Below are 12,206 nucleotides of genomic sequence, written 5' to 3'. Positions count from 1 at the left end.
CCCCAGGTTTGCCCAAGGGTTTAGTTATACTTCTGTTATCTGTCTCTGATAGAAATTTGGCAGTTGTTGATGTCAGAAATTCATATGTTTGTAAAATGCATAGCCTGGTTATCTCATCTTGTTGCTTGAAGTCTTTATGTACACCACAGTAAAAATCATAAATAAGAATAACACTGTTTTCAAGCATGTTTTGTATGGGCCGTATAGGCGTATAATAGGGGTCTGTCATGTGAATAATTACTCTTACAAATAATTGCATTGCTTTACTTAAAAAGAACCAAAATTATACAACATATGGTATAAAAATAAATTGAAAGGAGCAGTGCATAAATTCCATTCTCTTTGTTTGTGAATATGTATTAATTAATTAGACGGGTGTCTATTAGCTGTCTAGATAGTATGTTTTTCTATTTTCACTTTTTATAAGTCCTTGCATTTGTTTGAATGTTCTGGCTGTCCCAGATAAGTTCTGATGACAAAAAGCCAAAGTTAGAAAGGTATTTAAAGCTCCCAAAGGTGAAGATAGGTGTTGAAGGAGATCTTCAGATTTTCTTTGGTACTTAACATCTACTGAACTGGGCAACAAGACACTATTTGAAAATCCAACTTGGCCCCTATCTGCATCCTTAGGTACCTAAATACCTTTCAGAATCTGGCATGAAGTCACTAAGATATGTTTTTTTTCATTTTATTTGAAATAAATCCATATTTTCACCCATGCCTTGCAAACTTTAACTAATTTCACTGAGAGCTAGAGAGTGCTTTAGCAACTATGCATTCCTGTGATGATTCTGTCAAGATTTAATAACTCTGCTTAAGTGTCATAAATGAGCTGTAACCACTGTAATTATACCAAAGGATGCTGATAGTAGCTGTTGGGGTGCAATTGTTACATCAGCATGATTCTTTAGCAATACAAATTCAGTAAAATCTCTCTGAGTTTAACTCTGTTTCATTCAGAGTCAAGGTTAAGGTGCTTTAGGTAACTTGTATTACCATAAGCCCATGTAGATATGACAGCTAGATCGTAACAGCTTGGGCGTGCTACTGAATGGCAGTCTCCCCTCCCCTTTTTTAGTGGCTAAAAGTATGTTTGTCCAGATTGTAAGTCAAGTTGCCCAGAAACTGAAATTCTTCTTAATAGAAAATTCCAAAAAGTCAATTTTTTTTTAATGTAACAAAAAACAAAACTTTTCATTTTTTGAAATATTGATTTTTAAAATGGCTGTGTGTGGTTGTAGGAAGAATACATAGTAATGCCCATAATATGATTAGTTCTGCCAATACCACTACTTGCATTAAAGGTTTAATTTCATAATAATGACTCAACAGAAACTTTAGCTGATTAACATAGAAGTACAAAAGTTACATGTGTATGACTGTGCTAGTTCCAAGTTAATCACTCATGATTTGTGCTGGAACATTTCTAATAAACTAAAGCCTTTAAAGCAAGTGGTAGGGTGATAATCATGCCTATTTTGTATCCATAAATGCAGGCCAAGATGTTTTGTCAGGCTGATGCTTCCTCAGCCTGACAAAGGGTGTTTGTGCCCAAAAGAATCACAGAATGGAAGAAAAGAAGGCTGAAGGGGGGATTTAATAGCAGCCTTCAACTACGTGAAGGGCGGTTCCAAAGAGGATGGAGCCAAACTGCTCTCAGTGGTGGTAGATGACAGAACAAGGAGCAACAGTCTCAAGTTGCAGCAAGGGAAGTTTAGGTTAGATATTAAGAAGAATATTCTCATGAGGAGGGTAGTAAAGCACTGGAGCAGGTTACCCAGAGAGGTTGTGGAATCTCCATCCTTGGAGGCTTTTGCTTGCTAAGAAGAATTTTTCCAACTATTTGAGTTGGTCTAATAAAAGATATCAGATTTGCCCAAAGAACCTTGTCCTTAGGCCAACACTGCTACAACCTACGCCCCTGGCCAAGATCTTTAAATTCCTGAATGACTAAACTTGATCCATATTTAAGCACCTAAAATGAGTGGACTGAATTTTCAACAAATGAGTGTTGATCATCCAACATCTCCCTTTGTAATAAAATCATAATAATTATGGCCTCTGGCATGTTATTGTGATGACGTCGTATTCCTAACCTTCTGAGGCCAGTCCTGAAGTCATTGTTCAGTCCTTGGACAACACATCATTTGCTTTGGGAAAAGGGTAATTTGATCACTGACTTTATTAGTCATGAGAGAGGATTTCTGGTTTGTTTGTTCCACATCCACTGTAGTTATAATCCAAAATGACTTTCTGAAGTTTTCCAAATTGAAATGGAAAATCTATTATTTTGAAGCAGTCTTATTCTATTATATTCATAGATTGTGGTTGTCCTACATTAGCTGCAAACTCAGTCTGAACCACTTTGCAAAATTCAATAATTAAGTACTATGATTTTAATTGTAAAATATTCAAAAATAAAAGAATTTGCCTATTGCCCTCAGCTTACTTTGAGCAGTGAGTCATAGCAAGGCTTCTGTTTGCTTTAGTCATTCTGTTATGCATCCATAATAAAGCTGTCTGCTTCACTGATTCAAATCAAGAATAGGGTATCATTGTGCTGTCATTTCTCTGTACTGGGTAACATGACATTTGCATGTTACTTTTAAAGAACATTTAATATAAGATCCTAGCAGAAACCAATAAAAGCAAAGAACATTAAAATAAAAGCTTCCTCCAGAGAAGAGCTTGTCAAGTGCTTTGAATATGGTCTGGTTAATAGCATCTGAATTTTCTAAGAGTCATTGGGAGAAAAATCCATTGTTATGGACCAACTTGCCCAGCACCTTTGCACATGCCCTTTAAACAGCCTTCCTCTGTTAACTTACATAAAGATGCTGTTGAATAACATATTACAAAATAAAGTAATGGTATGCAACAGCATTATGACAGTAAACTAATATATGTGTATATATAAAGGTAGAAAGTATTTGGATCTGGCCATGGAAGGATTCCCTGGCATGAAGGCATTGTCTTCTGGCACAGGACTTACATAGTAATGTCTTGCATCATTTACCCACTCAGCCCAGGAGCAAGAAGCATGTGAGAAGAGGGAGAGTTTGCTGAAATATACTGCACTCCTGCTAGGCTCACTGATTTATGGTCTTTTTAGACCAAAGCATTTTAGCATAAGGTAACTGCCCACTATAAGTAAGTTCTTTGGAGACACTCAGACTTACCTTTGAGTTTGGCCCAAATGATTTTCAGTCTGAACTTTAAATACCCTTTGTTTCCTTACATATAAAATTCTGGCAGTTGAAACGGAATTATAAAGAGCTACTGAAAACAGTCCAGTTACCTACAGTACTCAGGACTAACTGGGCTCATGTACGCATTCATTAATGCACTTTAATTGGGACACATTATGTTTAGTACCTGTAATGACAGATACTAATTGAATGCACCATAATTGTTGTTACAGTGCATTAGTGCAAATGAACAGTCTTTTTGTGACGTTAATGCACAGTAGACTAAATCTACTATATATTAGCATGGATTTTGCCTGCCGCACTAATGTGCAGTAAAGTTAGTTTACTGCACTCGAAGCATCTCATGTAGACATGCCCACTAACATAAGTGATGTGTAGGGGAGCACAGGGGGGCACATGCACCCCCTAAAATTGGCCGATGCCTGCATTGCCACCTGCCGGCGGTCGCTGCTCCCCCCCCAGCCCTTGCCTCAGATGTCACCATGGCCAACTGCGGGTGATCCCCGCTCAGCCTGCCCTTCCTGCTGACATCACCGTGGCTGCCTGCTGGCAGTTTCTGCTCACTGCTGGCACACCCCCACTGCTGACACTGCTGATGCCTCCTGCAAACAGTCGCCATGCTCCCCCCCCCAGCCTCTAGAGCATCTGGGTACTCCTTTTTACAAATACTTTTATATTTTTAATGTCTCTTTTCAACCCCCTTCCCATCCCCCACACATACACTTTTTTTCCCCTTTTCACCAAAGTGCTTTCTTAGAATCTTACCATAGCATAAGAGTGATGATGATGTAGCCATGATGGTCCAGAAATTATGTGAGAGCCAATGATATCTTAGGGTAATATCTTTTATTGAACCAACTATGTAGCTGGGACAAACTTAGACAAGCTTAAGAATACAAGACATTCTTTCTCGGGACTCTGATTGTAGGGAGCTAGGCACAGCACATTGAGTGCAGCATAGGGAAGGGGGCGAGAGAAATTCTCAGGTACAGCAGACACACAATAAGCAACAAAAAAGAAGAAGCTGAGTTCTGGTAGATCAAGGCTCATCAAAATGGGGAATGAGGGGGTTCACTCTCACCTTCCATGTGTGGAACATATTCAGAAGTTGGATAAATTATTAATGGATAATAAATCCAAGACCAGTGTTAGTCCTTTGTTCTTAGCGTCCAGCCAGCTTATTCATTTTTGTTCCCACATTTGTTGTTTAAAGATGTTTTAAAGGTGTTAGGCAAATGTTGTTGTGGGTTCTCCGTATGCACTTGAGTCAAAAATAACCACCAGATTTGAGTTTAGAAAGGAATTTTCCCCCAGGTCAAATAAACAAGGATTGTTTTGGGAGGTAGAGGGAAGGAGTGTGTTGCCTTCCCTTGCAGTATGGGACATGGTCCATTTCCTAGGATCATCTGGGCATATTTTACCTAACAAATTCCCTGTAACAGGTGGGATCTTGGTGGCACCTTTCCTTATCTCTCTCTCTCTCTCTCAATCTCTCTCTCTTGCTTTCTTCCTGTGGCAAATTGTAGGTGTTTTATACTAAGGATGTTAAGGTTGTCATTAGGAGTGCTTTGAGTAGGAGGGGCCAGAGTGGAAATTCTGTGAATCTGCTTTGAACCCTCAGAAAACTATATACCAGAAGTAAGATGGAGGTGCCATCAGTGCCTATGACCACTGCAGTGGCAAGGAACATGCCCAGATGACCTTAGAGAGAAAAGTGAAAAATCCTGACATTTCTACCACTCTCACCAAGGGAAAATCATAACCCACTCTGCCACAGCCATGCACCAACAGCTCCTGTTGAGACAATTATATATCCACGATGCCTAAGTCCTTCTCCGAGTTGCAGCTTTCTAAAGCAGAGTGACCTAGCCTGTAGGATGGCTTCCAAATTATCATCTTGCATTTGATTATATTGAAATACAAGTGGTTGGGTTGTGTTTGAACCAGTTACTAGGCCTGTGCAAATAGGGAAGTATTCGATTCAGATTCAGCTGATTCAGAGGACAGTGATTTGATTCAGAGATTTGGATTACTGTCCTGAATCAATTCAGCTGAATCAGCTTCAGAAGATTCAGCTCTTATTCAAAGCGATTTGGTGATTCAGATCAGCCAGGGAGAGGCAGGCACAGCCGGGCAGCTACAGGTTCTCCCATGGGTCCTCCAGCTGTGTCTGCCTTTCCCTGGGTGGGGGGAGCCATGGGAGAAGCCCCCATAGCTGCCCTGCTCAGCCCCACCCCTTGCCTAGCCCCAGCCTACTCCTGGCACTTTAAAAAAAAACAACAACCTGTACTCACAAGCTGCAGGAGCAGCAATTGGGGCCTCCAAGCACTCATGGCAGAGCCCCCCCCATGAAGCACAGGGCAGTGGGGGGCAGCAGGGGTCACCCCCCCCCCCAAGATTGGCACCCGCATGGCAGCTGTTGCATTGTGCGGGTCCAGCACCGCTCAGCAGGGTGCTGCATGCTGCCTGGGGCCACTGGGACTGAGTGGTGCTGGGCTCCGGCTGACAGCTGGAGCCCCCCACCTCCCAGACAGTGCACAGTGCCCTGCCAAGCCACGCTGCACTTGTGCCATGGGAAAGCTTCTGCATGGGTACCAAGCAGGGGGGGCAATCCCCGCTACCCCCAAACTGCCCCACACTGCACAGGAGGGCTCGTCCTTGAGCCCTTAGAGGCGGGAGGGTTGGGACTGGGCAGGGCAGCCATGGGGGCTTCTCCTGTGGCTCCTCTGACTGTGCCTGCCTCTGCCTCTGCCTCTGCCCCAGCGGAAGGAACCATGGGGGCTATGCCCTGCTGCCACTTGCCCAGCCAGCGGGGCGGGGGGGCACAATGCAGGCATGACTTGCTTCGGGTGCCAGCAGGGCATAGCCCCTGCTCCCAGCGCTGCCACACCCACATCAACACTGGGAGAGGGGACTCTGCCCTGGAGCCGCTTGCCAGCCAGTGTGGACAGGCATGGGATGCAAGTGCGGCAGCTCTGGGAGCGGAGGCTATGCCCTGCTGCCACTTGCCCCCTTCCACCTGGAGCAAGCCGTGCCCACATCCCAACCTCCCCGCCCCAGCTGGGCAAGCAGCAGCAGGGCAGAGCCCCCACTCCCAGTCCGCTGCTGCGCCCGCATCCCACGCCTACCCCAATTCCCTCCCCGAGTAACGCACCACCCTGCCCCAGCTGGAAAGCTTGCCCCAACCCCAATCCCTCCCTCACCCACACGCCTTCTTTCTTCCCTCCCCCAACCCCAACAGACTTACCAGCTGGAGGCAGCTGTCAGCTGCCTGTTTAGTCCATGGCTGAATCTCTGAATCGGCCAAACCTTTTCTGAAGATTTTCCGAATCGATTCAGATGCTTCAAATCAATTTGGAGCTTTTACTTGATCTCCTGATTCGATTCAGATTTGGAGATTCAGTCCCCAAATCAGGATGAATCTCCTCCAAATTGAATCAGCTACCAAAGCTTCGCACAGCCCTAACAGGTACCTATATAACAATAGTATGAAAATTAATTACCACCTCACCGAGCCCTGTGCTATCTACAATCTTTACCAAAAATCTTCCTGTTGGAAGTGGTATTCCTCACTGATTGTTCTTCATTAAAAGCTGCTTTTTAGGATCTCTTATTGAGCCATTTTTTAAAATCCATCTAATTTGAGCTCTGTTAATTCCACAAAATGTGAGTTTTTGTAATCAAAATATCATGTGGGAACTAAGCCAAATTCCTCAAAAAAATGGAAGTATAGCATATCATCACAACTGCCTTTATCATCAGACTTGAAATCTTGTCAAAATAAGACGATGGGTTTTCTGTGATAAGCACTTCCTTCCCTGAAACTATGCTGACTAGCATTATTCCATGTTTAAGCTCTAAGTCCTTGTTGATACAGTCCTGAATTACCTTCAGTTTTTTATCTGGGATCAATATCTGACTAACTGGTCTACGCTGTCATTCCTTTGACCCTTTTTAAATATCAGTTGTATTAGTAGTCATCGCATCCTTGAAAATGTACCCAGTTTCCCACGATTTGTTCAAACGTAATGTTAGTGATTCTGAGAGCTCCTTATCTAGTTCCTCTAAGACTCTCGGTTATAAGTTACTAGGCTTGTTGATCTGAAAATGTTAGTTTAGCAGATGCTGCCTGATATGCTTCCTTATTTCAAATAGTGAAATTTCTATTCCAGCATCAGAGGGGAATGGATACCTTTTCTACACTGCTACTTATGGTGTTACCATCTCCATCTAATAATTGTCTTATATATGACCTAGATTTTTGGTTGCTCCTGTTGGCCACAGATATTTCATTGATTCCTTTAGCTTCTCTTATCCGTTGCTGACCTCTTTTTAGCTAGTATTCATTGCCATTTATTTCCCATTTTCCATGCTTTACATTTTCTTTATTTTTTTTATTTTTGTTATAGTTTCCATAGTATTTCCAGTGTTTCTTCTATGTAATTCCTAATCTCACCTAATTCTTAAATGCTAACCTCTTGCTGTGAAGTGGTAAGGAGCCATTCAGCTGACTTTTGGCAACTCCTGTATTCTGTTTAGGATTTCTGCTCTAGTATGTATTTCTCCTGGAAGAGCTTGTGCAGCACTGTTTTGCCAATACTCCGCTGTCACTGCTGCCCCTGGTAGTTTGTTCCACATGCCAGTTCCTCTTCATTGAATGAGATTCTCTTTAAAAAGATCTAAATCCTTTCCTACCTCTGGTTTTTGAGCTGGTTTTGCCCACTGTGGTTTGGTGGAGAACCCCTGGTCATTATGCTCTACGCAGGGTTGGAACTCTGGACTCCTTGACTCTAATTCTGGCTCTGATGTTGATTTGCCGTGTATGTGCCCTGCATCCTGGATGTGCTGTCAAATAGCTGAACTATTGCAAGCTCATCAGAGTAGGTGCTTTTAAATGGCATTTAAAAATAACAAAGTGCATGCCATTTGTACATCTTTTATGCTCCTGCTGTCTTCACTATCCCTTCCCTCCAGCATAATCAGATCTGGAAGACTGTGCTGTGAATGTGTTTTAGATTTTAAAAAAAATAAAAGAAGTAAAAGTTGAAATGTTTCAAAAACCTTCACTTTAGCTCATCATTTCAACTGCATTACCTCTTACTCCTCTACCAGTACTTACTCTGTTCCATCACATCAAGCCCAGTCTACCTATTTTTTATGACTTGACCCCCACCTGACTTCTCCTCATGCCATCAACACTGTCTCCATTCTGTCAGATCTGCAGTCATTATGGATCCATTATTAAAGTTTCCCACTAAACAGCCTCATGTTTTCACCCTTGCCACCCCTTCTGCTTGAGGAACTCCCTGCAGGCCTCTACAAGTCAGCTCTTTTGTTCTCCTTTCACCTTTCCAGGATATTTAAAAACTCTTAACAGTGGCGATGCTGCCTGAGTGCTGCGACTTGTAGTTTGGAGACTAATCAGAAATAGCTCATTTTAACTTTGTTCTTCCTTTGTTGTCTATGGCTGTTATAAAGAATGTGTTAGGTATATTTCTTTTCTATTCACATCACATGCTCCTCAGTTTATCTGTGCAAAATTATCCTGCCTAAATGGCTAAAGTTAAATCAAATGGAGCTATAAGGAGGGAACTCACAGGAGATAGGACAGTGGCAAAGATAAGACACCTAGGAGAAACAGTTTTAAAGGAGTTGAGACAATCATTTGCAAGGAAGCTACCTCCCTGACTCAGTGGCTGACTGATGCTGCTTACAAGAGCTCTCCATCTCCTCTCCTCTCCTCCTGTCCCCCATGGCAGGCACTGCTCACTGGAGCTAAGCTCTCTCTCCCCTATAGCTCTCTCTGTCTCCTCTATGGCACATGCTGCTTATTCTCTCTCGCTTTCTTCCTTCCTCCTTCCCATATGGCAGACTGCTGTTTACCAGAGGTGAGCCCTCTTCTTCTCTCCTTCCCACTCACGTGTCTCCTTTTTTATACATACCTATAAAGGCACATTACACCAGTGTAATGTGCTTGTGTCTGTGCCTGTGCCTTTTTGTATTTGTGAGTCTGTAAAAGAGTGTCAGTGCATTTGCTCTGGTAATGCTCTTATTTATCAAGTTGTACATCTTCATAAAATTTGGCCTTTCAGATTTAATGGACCACTTCTTTGCAGTGTTTTTTAGACTTTCTAAGAAAAATACTTGATTTTTTTTTCACTAAAGTGGGGGGGAGAGGGAGTAAAATGTTAGAAAATATACCATTAAAAAAAGCTGGCTGGCTTTACGCTTGACTAGTTGCCAAAGTGCTGGAAGAAATGTTGCTAAGTGTGCCATGACATCATCTTCCCCTCCATGCAGAAAAAGCCCAAGGAAACATCATTTGTCATAAGACTTATACTCCATAATCTGAAATGCCAGTTTACTGCCAAAAGCAAAAGGATAAAAAAAGAAAAAGGAAACTAGTGACGAACACTTCAAATCAAATCAGATTTTTCTTGAAGTTAAAAATAAAGAGCAGGAAAAGAAATCCCTTCAATTCTTTTAATAATTGCAATTTGGTGAAAAAAAATCTATAAATACTTTGAGAAGACTTTGCAAATTGACATTTCTTTTGCGTTTGCTCCTTATCTATGCAGAAAGTTGCAATTATTTATAAACTCTGATGCTGTAATAATAAAACCTTACTTTCTACATCTCTCTTTGCCAGCAGATCCAAGTCTGGGCTCCTGTGCCAAATTTGAGTAAATGAGCTTAGTGCTGGAGTTCATGCTGGTTGGAGAAAGCTCCTCTTTCTCCAGTACCAAAGCAGACAAATCACTGTATGAACACTACAGTGGCTGTAGTAGCATGCATAGTTGCTACATACTCCTCAGTGTGTTTTCCTGAAAGCTGTGTGTAGCCATGATACCTTGGGCAAAACCTAGCCCCAGAACTTCCTCCTGTTATAGCAAGGATTGCACTGCTGTGTACCAGAGCTCCATTATCTGCAAAGGGGACAGACTGCAATGGCTTATATTATTCTGCTCCCTGCTATGCAAACAGCCACTGGTGGTTCTGGTATCAATTGGGCCTTTACAACCATGGAGGGGATAATAGATTCAGTGTTTTGTGCTCAGCATAAAATATAGAGAGGCCACTACCAAATGCAATGATTTTGAATTTGTTTATCTCTAAAGAACAGGCTGATGTACCAAATTGGAACTTTAATGCAGTCTAATGTTTAGTACTTATGTAAAGTGATTTTGCATGATGGACAAGTACAGACATGCCGTGAGTCAGAGTTAAGTACAAAAAACAGAATGGAATAGAATAAAAAACAGATACTTTTCTCTAGAGTTTCTTTAAGCCAGTTGATCTGTTCTAGGTAGTGTTTTATTTCCACTTGGTGTGAATCAGTCCTTTTATGAGGAAACTAGGTTTTTGGAGCCAGTAAAATCAGATGGATTCAAACAGGATGTTACCTGGAGGGGATAAATGCAATAGGGTTTTTTTGCTTGTTTTGGCTGTCCAGGCCAGGCCAGGAACCCTTAGCTAGCCCACAGGCTGAGTGACATCAGATACTAGAAATGGGCTGAGGGTAGGGACCTCAATTTTTTTTTCTCAATAAATAACTGTTTTGCTGTTTCTGTGGACATGTGCCTCTTTTGTAATGATGCAGGGCAACTAATAGCCTAAAGTAAACACCTTTAATCAGATAAAATGAGTAAGTAAATAAATACATGAAGTACAAAACAAAGATGTGCCCTGGTCAGTGCTGGATATTTAAAAGAAATAACACACACTAAAAAGGGCAGCACATTTTAGCAATAATTGTTTTGCTTCTCTAAGTACTACTTGTGGTTTCTTGCTCTTAAAATAGGGTACAGAAATACTGTAATTAGCCACTCAAAAATATGGAGTCAGGTTACTCATAAAACACTCATGTAGGTCTAAGTCCTGGTTCCCCTGAAGTCATTAGAAGTTGAGGATGTTCAACAGCTCACAGAAGTGCCCAGTATCTTGGGGGATTGGGCCATTTGCAGAGGACTGGGAAGACCAGATTTGACAATTTTTCCTTCAATATACATAGCATCCCTATTCCCAGAACAAGATGACGAGGGTATTGTCCAGATGGAATCTCTTAAGCAGAAGAATACACCTCACTCAACGTGGCTTCCCCTTATTCCCTTAGGTGTGTCTGCTCAGTTGACCAGCACTCGTCTCCGTCTGAACACTTCTGTGGGCACCCCTTTCTGGATGGCTCCAGAGGTGAGAGCATATTTCATAGTGTTTAGTTTTTACACTGTTTTTGATTTGTGTTAGCCTACCTGTTTCTTCCCCTTTCTGCCCTTTATTGAATGTCAGTTGCAGTTGTAAAAACTGCTTACCCTATTTTTAAATAGGAGTATTTTCTTTCAGATAGGCAATGCTTTTGAAACTGCAGTTATTTTTTAACACTCAGAGGTAGAAAGGTATATGTGGATTGGTTACTGAAATGCTTTGAGAGAGAAAGGACTGGCATTGGGCCCTTCTAGCCTTACACTACACTGTATGTAACTTTTTTCTGGCATCATCTCTTCCTGAGCAGACAGAATCCTGTGCATTTAGTCCTCTCATTTTAAGATCTTGAAGGCTATTTTTAAAGTCTTCTTCTGAGAACTCAGTGATCCTGTCTGAGTACAATGGATTTTACACTGAAAAAGAGCTAAGTAGATTACTCCTTCACTCTTATTGATATTCATTTTATTATTTATGTATTTCACTGCTCAGGACACTTTTAATACAAGTTCTTCACAAATAAATAGTCACAAAAGTAGAACACTTTAATTTTACCAATAAATAAAAATGTTTTGTGTTTTGAAGCTTCCTTCAGCTGTAAACCTAAAGTATACAAGCAGGGTTTTTTGTAAATTCCAATAGGACAAATGTGTATATATAACATAAATATATACAGTGATACAGTGCTTGCACATAGACACATATTTATAAATTATGCTAGTTATAGAAAAAGATGTACTTTGCTGAGCCCAGTAACTAATTAGATGGCAGTTCCTGACCCCTCTGTAATTGTGAATT

The 12,206-nt window shown here is 41.5% G+C and overlaps 1 protein-coding gene and 1 long non-coding RNA gene across 5 annotated transcripts in view; one reads left to right on the top strand and one right to left on the bottom strand.

The window, feature by feature from the left end:
* The window catches only part of LOC109291314, a 19,896-nt gene extending 9,873 nt beyond the window's left edge, over window positions 1–10,023 (bottom strand). Inside the window, exons 1-2 of the long non-coding RNA XR_002095809.1 lie at window positions 10,014–10,023; window positions 8,325–8,329 (exon numbers count right to left, since the gene is read on the bottom strand). This is a non-coding gene — a long non-coding RNA (uncharacterized LOC109291314). The remainder of the gene's footprint in view (window positions 1–8,324; window positions 8,330–10,013) is intronic.
* MYO3A (myosin IIIA) overlaps window positions 1–12,206 on the top strand; it is a 310,475-nt gene that overhangs the window by 89,883 nt on the left and 208,386 nt on the right. For all 4 annotated transcript variants that reach the window (XM_019508276.1, XM_019508274.1, XM_019508275.1 and 1 more), the window contains exon 5: window positions 11,323–11,399. In XM_019508276.1, coding sequence (XP_019363821.1) covers window positions 11,323–11,399 — 77 coding nt within the window. The remainder of the gene's footprint in view (window positions 1–11,322; window positions 11,400–12,206) is intronic.

This window comes from Gavialis gangeticus, unplaced genomic scaffold (genome assembly GCF_001723915.1).
Source record: "Gavialis gangeticus isolate Ggan-Ray unplaced genomic scaffold, GavGan_comp1, whole genome shotgun sequence".
Lineage (NCBI taxonomy): Eukaryota > Metazoa > Chordata > Crocodylia > Gavialidae > Gavialis > Gavialis gangeticus.
This window is presented reverse-complemented; position numbering and strand designations above follow the sequence as displayed.